Genomic DNA, 17574 nt, shown 5'->3' on the forward strand with positions numbered 1-17574 from the left:
CCAACCTCTTTTCACCTGGAGTCTTTCCTTGTAAACTAGAGTTCAAGTCGAGGGGGTGTTGCACTTTCTTTTCTGCTCTATCACTCCAGGGATGTTCACTGGTCTAATATGTAACATGTAGGAATTTCTGATTTGACCCTTCTTTGCCTTTCTTATGTCCTCTTACACTACCCCCTCACATGACATGGTCTCTAAGTCCTGAACATTTTCTGACTTCTGAGTACATAGCAGATATCCAGGTAAACCTCCCTCTCTTTGTCTCTGGTGATTAGGAGACTGAAACCGGCTTTCTGCCAGACTCCTGGCAAAGCCAATGCCTGTAAAGTGTTCATCACAGTAACTTTAGGCTACTCCATAACTGCTTACCTGGTTACTGACTTCAGTAAGTGTGAGTAGTTTGGAGACAGTCATTTTTAAATATTTTTTGTTATTCTAAATGCTTAACAGCCAATAAATATGTATTGATTATAGTGATTTTACATTGTTTGTAATTTTAAAATATTTTTTGAAAGTGAAGAATATCCTAATGTTACATAGATAAAACAGAGAAGAGTCTAATATTTGAATACTGAATATGTTTTTCAGCCTTCAGTCTGGAAACCTGCAGAATTATGATTGCCATGTTGGATGTATCCTTGAGTAAAAATAGAAAATACCAAAATATAGAGTTATTGCTTTCTTAACGTTAAACCAGTTGTTAATTTTAGAGCTAACTGTATTTTGTAAGATCCTGTTTAAAGTCTACATAGTTTCATTCTCACACAGAAATCTATTCTTAGACTGGGTCTTCCTAGCTAACTACACAAGAATATGTTCTTTTTGGTTAGTAATTTGGGGTATAAGATCAGATAAACCCTCTCAGCTACCCAAACTTATTTTCGTTAATAAGACTGTTAGAGAGACTATACAGGGAAAATGGGATTCAACGAATTCAAGGAGCTATGGGCAGCTCTTAGTGCCTGGAAGCAGAACTTCATGACAATTGATCAAGACCAAAGCGGTACTGTAGAGCATCATGAGCTGAGTCAAGCCATCACTCTAATGGGTAAGACTATCAACCTCCTTTAGAATCCAGGAGGATCATCTGTACTCATTGACCAAGTTATGAATGTTTTTTATATTTATAAAGATTTGTTTATTATTTTTTATGAGCTTGAATGTTTGCCTGCAAGTATGTGTGTGTACCATGTGTGTGCCTGTTGCTCTAGGAGCCCAGAAGAGAGTGTTAGATTCTCTGGAACTGGAGTTACACAAGGTTGTGAGCTACCATGTGCATGCTAGTAACCGAACCTAGTTCCTCTTGCAAGAGCAGAAAGTGTTCTTAACCACTGAGTGATCTTGTCAGCTTACAAATTATGAATCTTGGTTGTTTTAATTTGCTAAGTAATACAGAACTGTTTAGTGTGTCCCTTAATTTAGGCTCACGGTTATAAGTAAATCCTGATCAAAGACACTAACACAATCATTATTATTGTTATTTCTTCACTTTGTTTGTTGTAGTGTTGAAGACTGAATCTTCAGTCTTGCATATTTGAGACCATCATTGTACCACTGAGCCCTATCTCCAGTCCATAAATTTGTTTGAGATTTCTTACAAAGACAATCATTCATTCATTCTGAATGCCCTGAGTATAATTATCATCTCTAATGTCAGCACCCACCACCTGCATTCCACTGTTTGTAACTTGGTGGATGCTTTTATTATTCATGAAAGGCTTATCTCAGTCAATCACATGTGTCTATACTGGAGTCTAGCTTTTCAACAGAAAAAATAATTTGTTTGGTTTACCGTCTTTGTTCTTACAAAGTATAGAACACACAAGGCAGGTACAGAAAAACTTCAAAGTGGGAAGACTGCATTTCAGATGCGTTTAAAAGATGTAACTATTTTCGTTGTACTTCTTATAGGCTAAGGTTCTTGGTTCTCTTGCAGAGTGGTAATATGCAATGATGCTTAATTTGCTAGCCAGTAACACAGTGGCACTTTCTCATCTTTTATTCCCCCTTTCTTCTCTCTCTCTCTCTTTATTTTTTAGACAGGTTTTTTACTCTGCTTACTCTATAACCCAGGCAGATCTGGAACTTACTATGTAGCCCATGTCTGCCTCAACTGCACTGAGACCCTTCTGCCTCGGTCTCCTGAGTTATAAGCGTGAGCCATACTTTACGTAGTTTTGCCTGGTTTTAAGTAGTTTTATTGAGTCTCTTCTCTTGTAATTTTATGCAGTTATTTATAAACAAAATGTATATACATGAAAATTACCTGTTTGAAAATTAAAATGTGAGCTCAAGGCAGATGGGCTTAAATTATATGTCAAAGAGCTCAAACTAGTGATTTTTTTTTCAAATTAGTTGTATAAGTAGACATTTTATTTTCATATCTAGGGAAAATCCTGACCATATAAACATGTTTAACTGTAGATACATAATAATAATTGATTTAACTTGACTTTTAACAGTGTATATAAAAAATAGTTGTTTTTTTTTTTCTCAAAAAGTGAAAAATTGAAAGGGTTCAGACAAGCCTCAGAGAGGAAGAAAAGATTGTTTTGGGTGGGGCCTGCAAGAAGGCGGGTCAAGCGGGTCAAGCTGGGTGGTCTGAATTTGATTCCCACACCACAGGGTAGGAGAGCGCCGACTCCTGCCAAGTTGTCTTCTGACCTGCAGACACTTGCTGTGTCCTGTGTGCCCCTGAAACTGTAATCAAAGGTTTAAGTTACTCAGTAGCATTCAAACTTAACACCTTCTGATACCTTTAAAGTCATTCAAGTCATGGGAAAGTTTTAGGAATTCTATTCATACCACATGTAGATCACAACTCACTAGAAGAAGGATGCTTAAATGCACTTTCACATAGTTGTGTTAGTTTGTGTGTTTTGGTATGGCTCTTACTCTAAGCATGTTTTCTGGGATACACACACACACACACACACACACATATACACATGATCTCACATATATATGTATCATATATATATATGAAATCATATGTGAATCTTATATATATGATTCATTTTGTTTTGTAGTGTTGAGGATCAAACTAGGCAAGTGCCTTGGCCTTGGCCCCTAGCCCTGTGGGTCATATTTTATTATAACTATAGGTGGAGTTTTTCCTTCTGGTACTGATTTTTATCTTTGGCTGGATTGGTGTCATTTTATTTCTAAATCTACTGATTCATTAATATGCTGACCATAATGCATCATTCTCCTGAGTTATAGGTACACATCTCATTAAATAATTATGATCATGCTTGGAGTGTAGCAAATAGAATCAAAGTTCTGCTTCTATTATTTTATATTCATTCTTTTTAAACATATCGTTTTTCAGATAAAATATTTTCAAATGAAAGCAATCAAGCCGTCATAGGTAGAACTTAAAACTGACTCAAAGCACTTAACCTGGGAAGTGCGTGATCAGAAACTGTACATAGACGGGGTACACACTCAGCAATGCTAGTAACAATGGGGCTTGAAGAAGGAACTGATGAAGTAATAAATATGCATGAGGATAGAAAAACTTACAGAAGAAATAACATTTTCTACCACTTTTAAGCAGGTTGATTTTCAGATATTCTTTAGAAAAAAAAAACAGACAGAAATACAGCATTTGAAAGATAACTAAGAATAATGATCCTTCCTTTGGTACTCTTTAAAAACTGCAATATCAAAATGTTAAAACCCCTACCAAATACCCCCAGGAGTAATTTCAAAATATATACATTTAGCTTTTCATATATATATAGCTTTTCAAGCCAGGGTTTCTCTGTGTAGCCCTGGATGTCCTGGAACTCCCTCTGTAGACCAGGCTGGCCTCACACTCAGAACTCAGATATCTGCCTGCCTCTGCCTCCCTAGTGGTAGGATTAAAGGAATGTGCTACCATTGCCTGGCATAAAAATATATTTTAAATGCCAGAGAAGATAGTTGTTTTCTTCCTTTAGAATTGCTTTTGTTACAAAGTTAGAATTGTGTCAGCTATTTACACTTGGCGGAATTATTAATGAGTCTGTTGTCTTACCATTTTCATATTAATTTAATGGATTTCTAAATTATACTTTTGAAGGCTTTTGTTCAGTGGTAGAGTCCTTGCCACTTTCCCCATGTATAAGCACTTATAGTCAATCCTCAGTCCTGCCAAAAATAAATAGGATATATTTTGTGCAGAAAGAATTTTGAAAGTTAATCTATATCATGACTTTATTAATAGCAGTGTTTTGGCATTTTATGGTGTTTAATCTTGAGGTTTTAGTGTGTCAATCTTCTTCCTTAGGGTATAGGTTGAGTCCTCAGACATTAGCTGCTATTGTTAAACGCTACAGCAAGAATGGAAGAATTTTCTTTGATGACTATGTTGCCTGCTGCGTGAAGCTTCGTGCCCTAACAGGTATTCAGCATTAAAAGTGGATTCAATTTGTGTGGCCATTTTTCTTCAATAGTGTCTTTGTTTCTTTCAGCAAATTGTAACTGTTTTCTTTATTCACTATGATATCTAAATAGTCTTAAGGATTTAAAATATGAATGTTGATAGAGAAGCATTGAAAGCTCAGAGTTTTAGAAGATTTTCATATTTAAATTTCTTAGAATGTTAAGACACTTAAGATACAGTCAGACCTAATACCAGGAGACATTCAGTATTGGGAATTAATGGGTTTCCAATTATAATTCTGAAACATAATTTTTGTGTGTAAAGATTTCTTTAGGCGAAGAGATCACTTGCAGCAAGGGATTGTGAACTTCATGTATGAGGATGTAAGTATTCTGAATTCACTGTAACATTTGTACTTTATTGTTGGTTGTTGAAAAAAGTAAGTGATGGGACCAGCAAGGTAGCTTAGCATTCGTCACTAATCAGATAACCTGAGTTTTAGTGCCAGGACCCATGTGGTAGAAAGAGAAAACATTCTCCTGAAAGTTGTCATTTGAGTTCCATGTATGCTTAATGGCATGAGGTCTTGAACATATATGCATGTGCGTGTGTGCGTGCATTTCCCCCCCCCCACTAAATTAATTAGCAAATATATAAATGCAATAAAAGTTGAAAGACATTAACTGATTCAAAGCACAAAATAATATTTTGGGTGGCTACATTATTTTCTATGTTTTTCAGTAATACTAATATAATGTTAATATGGGTATACTGTAAATTTGCTTGACTTGTGTTTGGTAGTTGATTTCTCCAATATTTTAATGGTAAACACTAACTTATGATTATCTTTTCCTAAGAGAGAGATTCCTAATATTTTCAGTGACAAAATATGAAGCTGCTACTTTTTCAGTTCAAATACACTCTCCGTGTACCCAATTCCAGTTGTTTCTAGATTGAAGCTAATGGTTTTCATATGTGCTTTGGTGCTTTAGAGGTTATTGTCTTGGATTTGTTATATTTCTTACTAGAAGGTATGGGGTAGACAATACTTGGTTGATACATACGTGTTTGAATTATAAGTCTTAAACAGTTCCTTTTTCTTACAGTAAAAGTTCTCATGGAATATAGTTAATTTAAACAATAACAACAAAAAAAACATTTGTTGCCATGTGATAATGCTCCTCGTGTCTTAGTTTCTGCAGGGCACTATGACAATTTGAAAGCCTAGCATTCAAAAGATGAAGAAATACTGAAGAATCCTTCTGCTTCGCCGAAACAGACTGGACTACCTAAAATTAAAAGTTCAAAGAACTTTTTCCTCTCCCTTCCTGTTCAAGTCCCTATTGCCACTTCTGTTATTTAACCTTAAAGCACAGTTCAATGCAATAACTTTTTTATTTGGGATACATTATTTTTGGAAAAAGTTATGATATTGCAGATATATGGACACTGTCTTGAAGTGTTGCTAATGATATGTAGCTAATTGATACCCGCACATCTGAGCCTTGGTTTTTAACAATAATAGTGTATAAGAATGTAGTCACATGACAGATTGTCCACAAAGCCAAATAACAAAAGTCTAGATAAAACTTTTATATTATCTAAAGGCTACAAGTTATACTTCTGATTTTGTTCATGCCTGTGGGTGTTTCTGGGAATGAATCAGTCATAGGGGACATCTGCCCTTTTTGCTGGCTTTGGCTTTTGATTACACCATCAGAGAACATAACCTCCTGTTCTTGGCTTATGAATAAGAAAACTTTAGTTCCTAAAACTTTATCCAAATTTGGGTCTGTCAGCCTATGGTAGTAGGTATTGTTTTACCTTTTTTATTTCACTGTTTATTTTTTTACAATATATTTTATTTTACTTTTTAAAAAATCTCTGGTTTTGTTTAGCTTTGTTTGTGAGATGAGATTTTAACTACATAGCCCAGCAGCACACAAACTCATGGTCCTCCTGCCCTCCCCACCCCCCATTGTGTGCAGAGATTCACGGCTTGCACACCTGTGCCCACCTAAAAGTTTTAAAATGAAGATACCTTTCTCTTTCATTAGTGATGGTGTAGATAAGCTAAAATGTCCTCTTTCTCTAAATCAAGCAGTTTTGGAGAATGACACATTTTAGTGAAGTGTCAGCTTTCACTCATGTTTGTTCTTTCTTATTCTTTCAACCCAGGTGCTGCTCCTGGCTGTTGGCCACAGTTTATAAAATTAAAAAAAAAAATCATGTAATCTGCTACTGTTCAGAAGTTCTCTGTTGGATCGATAACGTGTTTGTGTGTGTGTGTGTGTGTGTGTGTGTGTGTGTGTGTGTGTGTGGTGTGGTGTGTACCAAGAAGTGTTTTGGTTTTTTTTTCCTTTGGAGACTCTATCAGCAGCATTTCTGGTGAATTTTCTATAGTGATTTCAAGTACTCACCAGGTTCCTTGCACTAAGTTCTCTGATATAAGATGTTAGAGTTAATTGAGTTTCCAACGTGGAAAACACCCTGTCTTTATTAATGAAGATCTGAAAGACCACTGAATTTTCATGTATTCTAACTGAACATAAATTTAGTTTAAGAAAAATGCAAATAGATATAATTTTAGTTTAGCTAATGACAAAATTGAATATTTTTTAAGGAAAACATCATGGTTTTTTTTTGTTGTTTTTTTGTTTTTTGTTTTTTAACGGACAAACCTCTTTTATAAAAACAGAAATCTTACAAACAGCTTTTACTTGAAAAGATCCTGGAAAAGAAGTGATGTCCTTGATATTGATTACTCTATAGTTTGCCTTCAAATCCATTTTGTCAGTTTTATAAGACTTGGCTGATGAATACTCCACACACACTGTCCTCTGAATATTTGTTTCATGACCACATATTTGATAACCTGAAAGAGTATTTACTGACCATTGAATGTACAGAATCTGAAGCTGTTGTAGGAAAAAGAAGCCACATTATGATACTATAAATTATTGAGTAATGAACACTCTTGATGTATAAGTGCTTTTATTTATACAGTAAACATGTTTCCATGTCATTTTGAGAATTTTTTAATAAACATTCAAATAGCTTGCTGTAAAGTTTTGTATCATACAAAATTTGTTACATATATACTGTTATGAGATGCGTCGGTTCAAACAACAGTGCATTAATTAATTCAGCTGTTATCTAAAAGATTGCCAAATGATTAAATGTCAGGTGTACTTCTAGTTTGAGTGGCAGTTTACACATTTTAAATTACATCAAGGGAAAATCGATACTATGGGAATCTTGATTTGGTCCACTTTAAATGTATTTTAAGGACTGTGCTCATTAACCTATTTGAGGCATGCATCAGAAAAAGAAAGTAACAAATATATATTCAAGTTATATATTTATTTCCAGAAAAGACATTTACCCTGGAAGAAAGTAGAATTTATCAAGGTAGTTTAAACTCTGTGCAATTAAAAAAATAACAAAATCAATTTGTGATATTTCTTTAATTAAAATATACAAATCAAGTTCACTTGTACTCTTATGATATTACTAATTGGACAAACAAAATAAATACTATTTATGAGAAATGTGCTTTTTTTAAATGTCCTTTATCTTTGACAAACTAAAGTTTTGTCCTGTTTTGTTAACAGCTTTCTGTAAATTTGATAGGGGTATGTTTTTGAAAATCTATAAATTGAACCCATTGCTCAGAATCCCAGACTGCTTTCAGTTAGCACATCCTTTGCTTTAAAGTGTAAAATACAACCGTGGCTCTTTTATTACTTTGGTACTTGCTTGAAAAGATTCCATTTGTTTTTTTGAATGTAATCATTTATGTAGTGGGTTAAGCTTCTTCATATAAATTCCTAAGGCTAAGGTATCATCTAAAATAGGTCTGGAGAGTATTGTGTACTATTGGAGGATACAAATGCAAATGTTTAACCGTCTGTGAGGTGGTGAATGCAGACAGTATTTCAAAGGAATACCGGTCTTATCATTTCTCATTTAGACCAAGATCAAGACATCTCTCCTCCATATACTAAATTAAAATTTCCTTGTAATTTAGAACACTGAGAAAGAAACTTTCTAGCGAAACACTTGGAGAACTTGGGGAACCCTTCAGACTCAAGACCTGTCTGTCATTTGAATGCTAGAAAACCCAGGCTTTGAATCCTTCTTGTTGTGTTTCCTTCCATTTATTTTTAAAGAATTCTTTCCCATCTTACAACGAAAAAAGCATATGTTCTTATCAGTCTCTTTATCCAAGTAGCTTCATAATACATCGTGCAGTATATTAAAACCCAGGCTTGCTTCTGCCAGTTCGAACCTACAGTGAGTAGACATACAGAGTGCTTCTGTCTCACTACCATGCACCACAATTAGAAAATATACAGACAGGGGTTTTGCCCATGTGCTGGTCTTGTTGTCGGGTGTGCCCCTTCATTAACATCAAGAAGTTATAGAGCATCATTTAATAGCTACATGGAGAGATGTGTGAACCAGGAATGGTAGATTTCCAATTCTGATGTATTGGGAGTTGGAGTTTAACCTTTTTCTCTAAGCATAAACATCTAAATATGTAGACACATGCATATAACCATTTCGATTTAATTGTGTGTATTGCTTATTTAGTTGTCTTATTTTTCTGTGATTACTGAAATTGCAAAAGATAACCTGAACAGTGTTCTAGAAATATACTAATTAAAGACTCATGTTATTTTGTAAATTATAGGCCATTTAAAAATGACTTTAGGATTTACTGGACTTTTAAATGCATATTTAATTTCTTACAGTTGTGTAAATGCAGGACCCTCAAGTATGTCTTAAGATAAGAGATTAAATGTTATGGAACGTTGCCAGGTATTTTGCCGTCTGTACTTTGACGCTGATCTCACAATCAGTTCCAGTTACAGAGGGCGATGTAATATTTCCTGCTGTCTGTAATAACTTTGGTTTTACATTTATCGCATGGGGCCATTGCTCTTGGCTTCTTAAATCTTAAAAAGGAAGCATGAGGAATCTATGTCATTGCACAGACAATGCCACCCTTAGTGCATGCTGTGTTAGCGCCGACGAATCTTGTTGAAAAGTGTCTTTGAAGATAGTGCGGATTTTCTTACATGACACCCAAGCAACCAGGGGGAGAAATTAAGCCTGTCTGAAACTTCAGCAAGAGGAAATAATAGCTGCATACTTCCATTCTTGAATGAAAAGATGAGCCAAGCTCTCATTATGAATGAGCTATTTTGAATGTATGTTAAAGGCCATTTATCCTTCAGAAAATTGTGGTGAACAATAAACATTTCAGCCATTTACTACCATGGTTCTGATGGGGCAAAGTAAAATGTTTTTGAGTCCTTTAAATTCGGAGTTAATGCTTTCACCACTCAGCCCAGCTTGCTGGTGGTCTACTGGAACTCGGTAAAATCATAGCACTGTTACAATGACGTGAATTTCGAATTGATCAGCACCACCATGCCTATATCTAGTACTGTACTTAATAAAACATTGGAATTTCTTGGCTTTGCTATTAAAAGTACACTAGCTAGCTAATAAGATTTACTTTCTTTTCCCCCAAAATAAATTCTTTTACAAATTCTTGAGTTTTTCATGTATAAATAGATGAGAAATTATGTTTCATTCTTAAATTAGGTATATATACTATATTTTCAATACAACTTGTATAGTTCTTTCAGCTACCAAAATTTTGCAACCATTTTTACATGAAATTTACATTTTTCTTATATACAGTTATTTGTAGAAGGTTATTGCAAAACTAGCTGTGCAAATAGATTACACTGTCAACACCACATACCAACCTTTGAGGAAAATATTGGCTAAAAAATAAAGATTTCTGCACAGGATATTTCAAAAGCATTGTGATTCCATGCTACATTATGTGCATAAAGACTATGAAGTAGTATGTGTTTGGTCGATTGTTTCCTGTAGTTTAAAGCATTCCAGAGTTCTGTGTAACAGGGTGTGAGTGAGCTTCCGGATACCAGATGACTGACATTTTCAAGTGATCACACACATTCTTTTCTGAAATACACTATTCATTGACTGGCAAGCCTTCTGGGATAATATATTTTCTCATCAGAATTATGAAATGAAAATTTCAGCTATAAAGAGGCCATGTGCCTTTCATTAAAATCAGTGGGAGCCTCGGAGTAAAGTAGAGACTTCTTGACATTTTTGTTGTGTTTTTGTGTCATTGGGAGAAGGGTGCCATGCCATTTCATTGCTACTCTGTAAGCATTTGAGGAGTTTGTGGGAAGAGCTCATCACAGCTTTACCGATCCTTCAATTTTCCTTCCAATTAGGGATAAGGAATGTGGTGTGGACTTTTCTTATGCATTCACATACAATATAAATAAAAATGAAAACTGATACAGTTAAAATGCTCACAGTTGTGGTTACTCACAATTGTGAGTTTTCAAATTGCATCATAACATACCAGAAGTCCAAAGAATGTGAGTTAAACATGTAAAGCTTTGAAATCACAGGTGCCCCAAATTATTTCACATCTTTCAAAATATGTTAACTAATGGGAATCACAGATGACATGAATATAGTTCAGGAATTAATCTAAGTTTTGACATTAATTTAAAAAGAATAGCCATGTTCACATTTCTACGTCTCATAATAAAAAAGATTTAATTGAGAACACTGTTGTAATAGTTCTTGCTGTGCATGTTTAAAAGTTTGATCATGGCTGGTAAAGTGATAGACCAGGTCAACTGAGTATATAGTTTTGAATACATTCCATTTCTATGAATATTTTTATATTCATTTATAGTTATAACATGGTAGTTTAAAATAACTTCCAATTAGTCATTTCTCAACTTTCATGTACTAGTCAACAAAATAATCTTTGTGATAGTTTCTTTTCTTGCTGTCAAATGTCAGTCTGTGTCTTCTATGAATTTTGTTTTTCTGTACTGGTCATTAAAACAAAGTGTATTTTACCAAAATACATTATAGTCTCTATAATGACATCCTAAGCATGGGTGGACCTTGCCTAGTCATGGTGCCTAATATTTTATAAAGCATTGGAAATATATCCCATCAGTTTTTAAAAGGCTAACAACACCACTTTAAGAAGAGACACAAGTAAACAGATCTGAAAGAGAACATTTGGGGAATCAGGGAGAGATGGGGCAAAGATCTCAAACTGAGAAAACTTCTGTATTGTGGATGCATCACTCTACAGTTGTTGGCTGAACACCTGGGTGCTGATGCAGAAGAGGTGGCCCCAACACAAACATTGTCTCCTGCTAACAACCTCATCATTGGCAGGGGCACGAAACCACTTTGTAGAATTTCGTTACATACTGAGTGTCAATGTGGAGAGTTGGGTGGAGGAAAAAATGATGGAACATGTTTTTACATGATCATCAATGTTATTACACCACTGCCTGAACACCGCTTTGTGGTGATGTGCAAACCACAGGATGGATTTGCTTCTTTACCTGGAGCATGGCTTCTGCACACTTCCACGTGGACATGATTTTGGATACTGAGGCTCACTTTGGGTTTTTTTCCCCACCCATACAAGGAACAGGTAGGATTTGAGTTCAGCTTTACCACACCACGCCTTTCTGCCATTTTCAGCGTTCCTCACCGAGAACTCTGGTGTCTGCCATCTACTGGCTGCACGTGTGCGGTGAGAGAAAGGAGTTGGGTGCCTGAAAAGTGCCGTTACCCCTGTGAAGTTCTGGGGTTTGTAAAAACAGCAATTGTGTTTACTTTCAGAATTGAATTGTATTTTGTAAATAGTTTCAGATACCCATCTGGGAACTCTATCATGTCCAAGGAGACACTGCACAGTGGGTGCACTAGCTTTTATAGAATCCACCTTTACAGAAATTCACCTTGCAGAATTTAACACTAATTCAGAGCAACAGAGGGAGTCACCACCAATAGTCTCAATATCATTACTTGAAAGCTGTCGAGTTAATAGCACAAAATTAAGGGAAAGATTGAGCCACAGTTAAGTTTTTCAGAATCAAAAACTTCAGTCTTGGAAGCAGCTATTTAGTTACTTTGCACTTGTTCAAAAGAAAATTTTTTTCTTCCTAGTTGTTTTTAATGTCATGTCCCTGGCAGGGGGTCAGGGGTGCATTTTAGGATGTTTTTTTAGACCGCTCGGCCATGCTACCGATTAGGATTTTTTTTTTAAGCACCTACTGTGTGCCAGGCACTTTTTTTTAAAATTAGATTTTGTTTCTCCTCAGACTTTAGTGAGGCAAGGACTATAATCTCATTTTTAAAGACCCAGGATAAAACTCTCAGAAGGTAATTCACTCAGGGTGACACAGCATGTGAATGGAAGAGCTACTGTTAGGATCGAGTTGGCCTAACTACAGAACATGCTTTTTGGACCTCTGTGTTTTAGTGTGCATACAGACCATGTTAAGGAGAGCTCCTTGAAGGATCAGTGCTGGGTCCCAGCCTTCCTGTTTCTGATTTGGTAGATCTGGGATGAGACTCAGGACCATTTGTTTCTGAGTTCTTAGGTGATCTGAGCACTGCTAACCTCAGGACAACAGCTTAAGACCACTCCACAGCAACCTGCTCTCCAAGTGCCTCTTTGAATGTACAAGATTGACATTTATGTTTATGTTACTATAAAACTGTGATTAAAAATGAGAAATCAACTCAATTTTTTGATCTAAAGGTTTTTAACATTGAATAAGAAGCCAATTAACACATTGAGAACATGTTTTTTGGTTTTGTTTTACCCATGAATAAACAATATAGAGCCCCTTATATTAAATTATAGCCAGAGTTACAGTTCATTTCTAATTGATTTAATTTCCTGAATTGCTTTTTTTCCTGGCTATAAAACATGTTATTTCTTACTAGTTACTCTTTTATATATACTGAGGAGGTGATACATTTTTATCCTTACCTATAATGTATAAATTGTGATTTGAAAATGACATTTGGATATAAATGTTTTCTCTTAGGTATTTTGGAGCCATTGCACAGGTTCAAGCCCATACAACCTTGAGTTCTAATATGCACATATTAACCCTGATTCCCAATGTCACTATACCTGACTAGAGTAGAAAACTTAATTCTGATGGCCAGTCCATTATAATGGACTTGAAATTTACGTTGTCTGAGACTGGCTCCCTGCTTTGCCCTGTTTGTTGAATTAGTGATTATTATATTAAAAAGATCACTTCTGTATTTTTTATTCCTGGTTTTCTCATCAGCTAATTAAAGTATGGGACCCCCCGCTGGGATAAAGCGATGCGTCTGAGAGGCAGTTTTCTGACCAGCAGTTAAGAGCTGTAGGAGGGCAGCTCAGCCAAGTCAGATTTAAGACAGCAGTTTGTTTTTTACGGACATGGGACTAGATGATAATTTTACGTTGAAGCTGAAAGGTGTTACGTCCGTGCTTCTAAGTCCCTCTAAGGAAAGCAGTTACCGGACTGCCTTTTGGCTGGCGCAGTAGTTGGATGGCAGGACCCCAAGTTGGAGGTGTCAGGTTGCTTTTGCTATAAGTGATAGATAGGGTAATGCAATTTTAAAGTTATTTTTAGGCTGGAACAAGGGGATGCACATTGTACATCAAGATGATTGATTTTCTTATTCATAAGTCAGTTAAACTGTCTGTTCACCTGACATTTATGACTATGTGTATGTTTATGTTGCTTGGGCACTTTTAAAAAAATATACTATACGATAAAAAAGTCCCTTTATGTTCCTATACAACTCTCTCAGACTTACGATTTAAACAGCATACAATTATTTTATGTGGAGGAATTGAGAAGGGAAGGAGTTTGGATTGTGCTAGAATTTAAACTGGCTGGATGCTTGTATACCACCCCTTACCTTCCCTTTTCTGCATGCTCGGTTTTTTATAAAGAAATATAAATGGAGGCTTACAATAGGCCAAATTGCATGCATGTCATACCAAATGCTGCAGCTGGAGCATCCACTAATCAGATCAAACAACCAGCCTCAGTTCCTCACCTGCCAAACCCTCTCTCCTTACAAATGAGCAATAGCTGGGAATTTATGCTGAATGCTTGTGGAGCTGAGGGAGAATAGTCCTCAGGAAATGTGTTGCAGCTGCAGAATGTGCCCCAATATGAAAAGAAGATCCCTAAATCCACACCACACCTAACTCATTCGCTACTTGAGTGACTCTCCAGTGTGTGGCACCTCATTCGAATGTTTGCTGAGTAAGTGAATGAAAGTGGCCAGGAGTCCACATTTGTATCTGTACCATATCAAATGATTTGGGAAGACCATTCTAATTATTATACTTTTGGTTGACTTGACTGGTCTTATGCCATAGGTACGCAATCACTTACGATTACTTTTCTTAAATTGAGAATAAGAACATGTCTATGTGTAGATTTCCTTCCACTCAGGTCAGACTGGCAAATTCTGTGACTGCTTAAAAGTATATAGGGAACAATTTAAGGTCACTCTAATCACATTTTAAATAGAGTAATAGTGTCATGCACATTTAATAAATTGCTTGCATTTTAAGTGGGTTAATGATTAGTGTTGAAGGTGAAGGAAAATTCAACCATTTAATAATGTACACATAAACTACTATTTAAAGCTCTGTAGGAGTGTAAGAATTAGTAGAAAAATTAAGAAGCCTTCAACAAATTTTCTATATGTTTGTTCATGAGGAAAGAACACAAAGGGTTAGTCTCTGATAATTTTTTAAATTATAATTGAGTTGAAAATAGAATTTAACTAGAGTTTGACCAATTAGAATTATAAATTGTATTTTTTTTTTTTTGTTGATTTTATGATCCAAATGCCACCTCCTTTGCCCAAACAATACCTAACACTAAAAGGTGTTAGACTATATTCTTCTACTATATATATCCTGGGATGGAATCAACATATAATCAGCCCAAATTATATGTAATGGATTTTTTACTTAATTTTCAATTAACTTAAGAATTTTCTAGGTGGACCAATGAACATTGTTTGTTACATCTGGGAAAAGCAAGGAAACAACCCATTCTTAATGAAAGAGTTTTGCTGAAAAATACTCTGAAATCGCATATTTTTAAAAAATGTGGGTATGTACTATTTAATCAAATGCAAGATTGCTCTCACATATAAATCTGAAAAAAATGTGGCTATCCTTTTTGTAAGTGGCATGTTAAGAGCCACCCCAACACAAAATAATCTTCATTTTAAGACTTCAGAAAAATGCACTACTGTAAAAAATTTTAGGTAGCTTGTGAATGAAGCTATGAAAGAATTTACTAGAGAGATAATTTTGTTCTCTCACTGATGTTGTCATATATTCATAATTGTTTAGCTGAAGACAAGCTCAGGGAAACATTGTGACTCCTCAATCTGTCAGAAAATGGGGCAGAAATCCACAAAGGTCTCTCTGTTCTCCTCCCACTTTATACCCTCCCTAAAAGCAGGGTATAGAGACTCCTTGGGGACAGATTGCTCACCCGCCCAGAGACTGCAGCTCCCAGAAAGCTGGGAGTAGGTGACTGCTTCTCGCAGTTTCCTCAACAGTGGAAGCCTGGGACATCTTCGTCCTGTCACCTCTCCAGAATGAGTAGCTTTTGTCGAAGGTCTTACATAACCTGGGACATGAAACCAGGGCCTGAGTTCCTGTTGAAACCTCACATGTCTTTTCTTCCACATGATCTGAAGTTCTACATATTTATTAAGAAAGAACTATATCCTTTGGTACTTTTGGATTTTAGCTCCCTTTCTGACTGATATGTATAACTCAAACTTTGTATCTTTCTTTTAAATTATTATAGGAAATGAAGGTAAGTAACTACAAACATGTCAATACAGAAGGAAATCTGTTCTCCAAAGTGACTAACTTCCCTTATCCCCAGCCCCCTTGAACTCCCCTAAGTTGAGGATCATCTGAGTTGCGTTCATGAACACTTTCATTCCTCGGTTTCTTATTTGCTCGGAAGGCTTTTTCATAATCAAGCACTGATTCAGTAAAAGCGGTACATAGGAGTCTCCATGCAAGAGAAACTGGAGTTTCCTAACATGCACATGATTTAAAAAATAAAATTAAAAAATAAGGTGCCTTGAGATGCTGGCAGTTTGAACATTTGGAACCAAAAGCTCTTATGTATATTTACATCCTAACTGCTCAACTTTACCTTACAAGCTTCAATTTAGGAAAAATATACAGTACTTTTGCATATAATGGTACCTTGTGAGCCCCTGAGTCAAGTAGAGAGGATTTAAATACAAAAAGGAAAACAGCCATTAAAAGCACTTACATTGGATGTGGAGGAAATAGTACAAAATGATTACTTTCCTGGTAGACCAGGATCGGAAACATGCCTATGGAGACCCAAGATCCCTACAGTGCTTAGGGAAGAATCTGGCAGAGATGGGTGTCGGATGGGATGAAGGTAAGTTTTTCGTTGCCGTGGGTGAAGCTCTAAAGACGCATCACTGTCTTGTTTTAAAAGTGAAGTCAAGTTGTCTTCTGAGGCTGTGTTCAGATGTCTTCCACTTGAGAGGGATTCTTTGGATTTGAGTTTGGATTTTTCAAGGTCTAGAAATTCAGGACACTGATAGAAAGAAAAGAAAATGTGCTTTTATAAATCGTTCCAATAGTTAAATAAGTCATATTCACATAATTCGTATGTGTTTGCTCTCCCCATTCATTGTATGTGGTTAACACATACATAATATCTCTTTTCTAAAATGGACCCCTAAACTAAGGGGGGGTCTGTTATCTCAAGTAAAGAATTTTAATTTCACCCTGAAGCCAGATTTAAAAGTTCAGTTTTTTTTTAAGTATTCACTTTGAGCTGTGTATGGTTGAGTTTTTTCTTTTCTTCTTACTAATAAAATAATTTTAATTTCTTTTAATTAATAACTATTAACAATCAAAATGTGTGGGGGTTGGGAGGAGGGAGGACAGGGGAATCTGTGGTTGATATGTAAAATGAAGGCTGGATTAAGAAATGACTCTTAGTGACTAGTCTTATCCAAGAAGGAAAGTGATGAAGGAAATAAAATCATCATTCCTATCAGAAATTACTGCCCAAACCAACTGCAAAATAGAAAACACATAGTTGTATGTATATCCCACCCACTAAAAACCAGTAAGAGAGAAATTACTGTTTATATTTTAGAAAAATTGTCATTATTTTCCTTTTGACACACTAACTTCTGTTATCAAGTTTCATTTTCTAGAAAATTTTACATCCCATACAGAGATGTACACAAGACTGTCTGTACATTCTTACTGAGAT

The 17574-nt window shown here is 35.6% G+C and overlaps 2 protein-coding genes across 5 annotated transcripts in view; one reads left to right on the forward strand and one right to left on the reverse strand.

The window, feature by feature from the left end:
• Positions 1-9928, forward strand: part of Gca (grancalcin) — a 30385-nt gene extending 20457 nt beyond the window's left edge. Inside the window, exons 4-8 of the mRNA XM_028864728.2 lie at positions 586-629; positions 898-1045; positions 4271-4384; positions 4691-4749; positions 5560-9928. Of these exons, the coding sequence (XP_028720561.1) occupies positions 586-629; positions 898-1045; positions 4271-4384; positions 4691-4749; positions 5560-5586 (392 nt within the window). The 3' untranslated portion in view covers positions 5587-9928. The remainder of the gene's footprint in view (positions 1-585; positions 630-897; positions 1046-4270; positions 4385-4690; positions 4750-5559) is intronic.
• A 465-nt stretch (positions 9929-10393) lies between these two features.
• Positions 10394-17574, reverse strand: part of Kcnh7 (potassium voltage-gated channel subfamily H member 7) — a 446991-nt gene continuing 439810 nt past the window's right edge. For all 4 annotated transcript variants that reach the window (XM_028864467.2, XM_028864506.2, XM_028864388.2 and 1 more), the window contains one exon: positions 10394-16884. In XM_028864467.2, the coding sequence (XP_028720300.1) occupies positions 16618-16884 (267 nt within the window). In that variant the 3' untranslated portion in view covers positions 10394-16617. The remainder of the gene's footprint in view (positions 16885-17574) is intronic.

This window comes from Peromyscus leucopus, chromosome 4 (genome assembly GCF_004664715.2).
Source record: "Peromyscus leucopus breed LL Stock chromosome 4, UCI_PerLeu_2.1, whole genome shotgun sequence".
NCBI classification, from domain to species: domain Eukaryota; kingdom Metazoa; phylum Chordata; class Mammalia; order Rodentia; family Cricetidae; genus Peromyscus; species Peromyscus leucopus.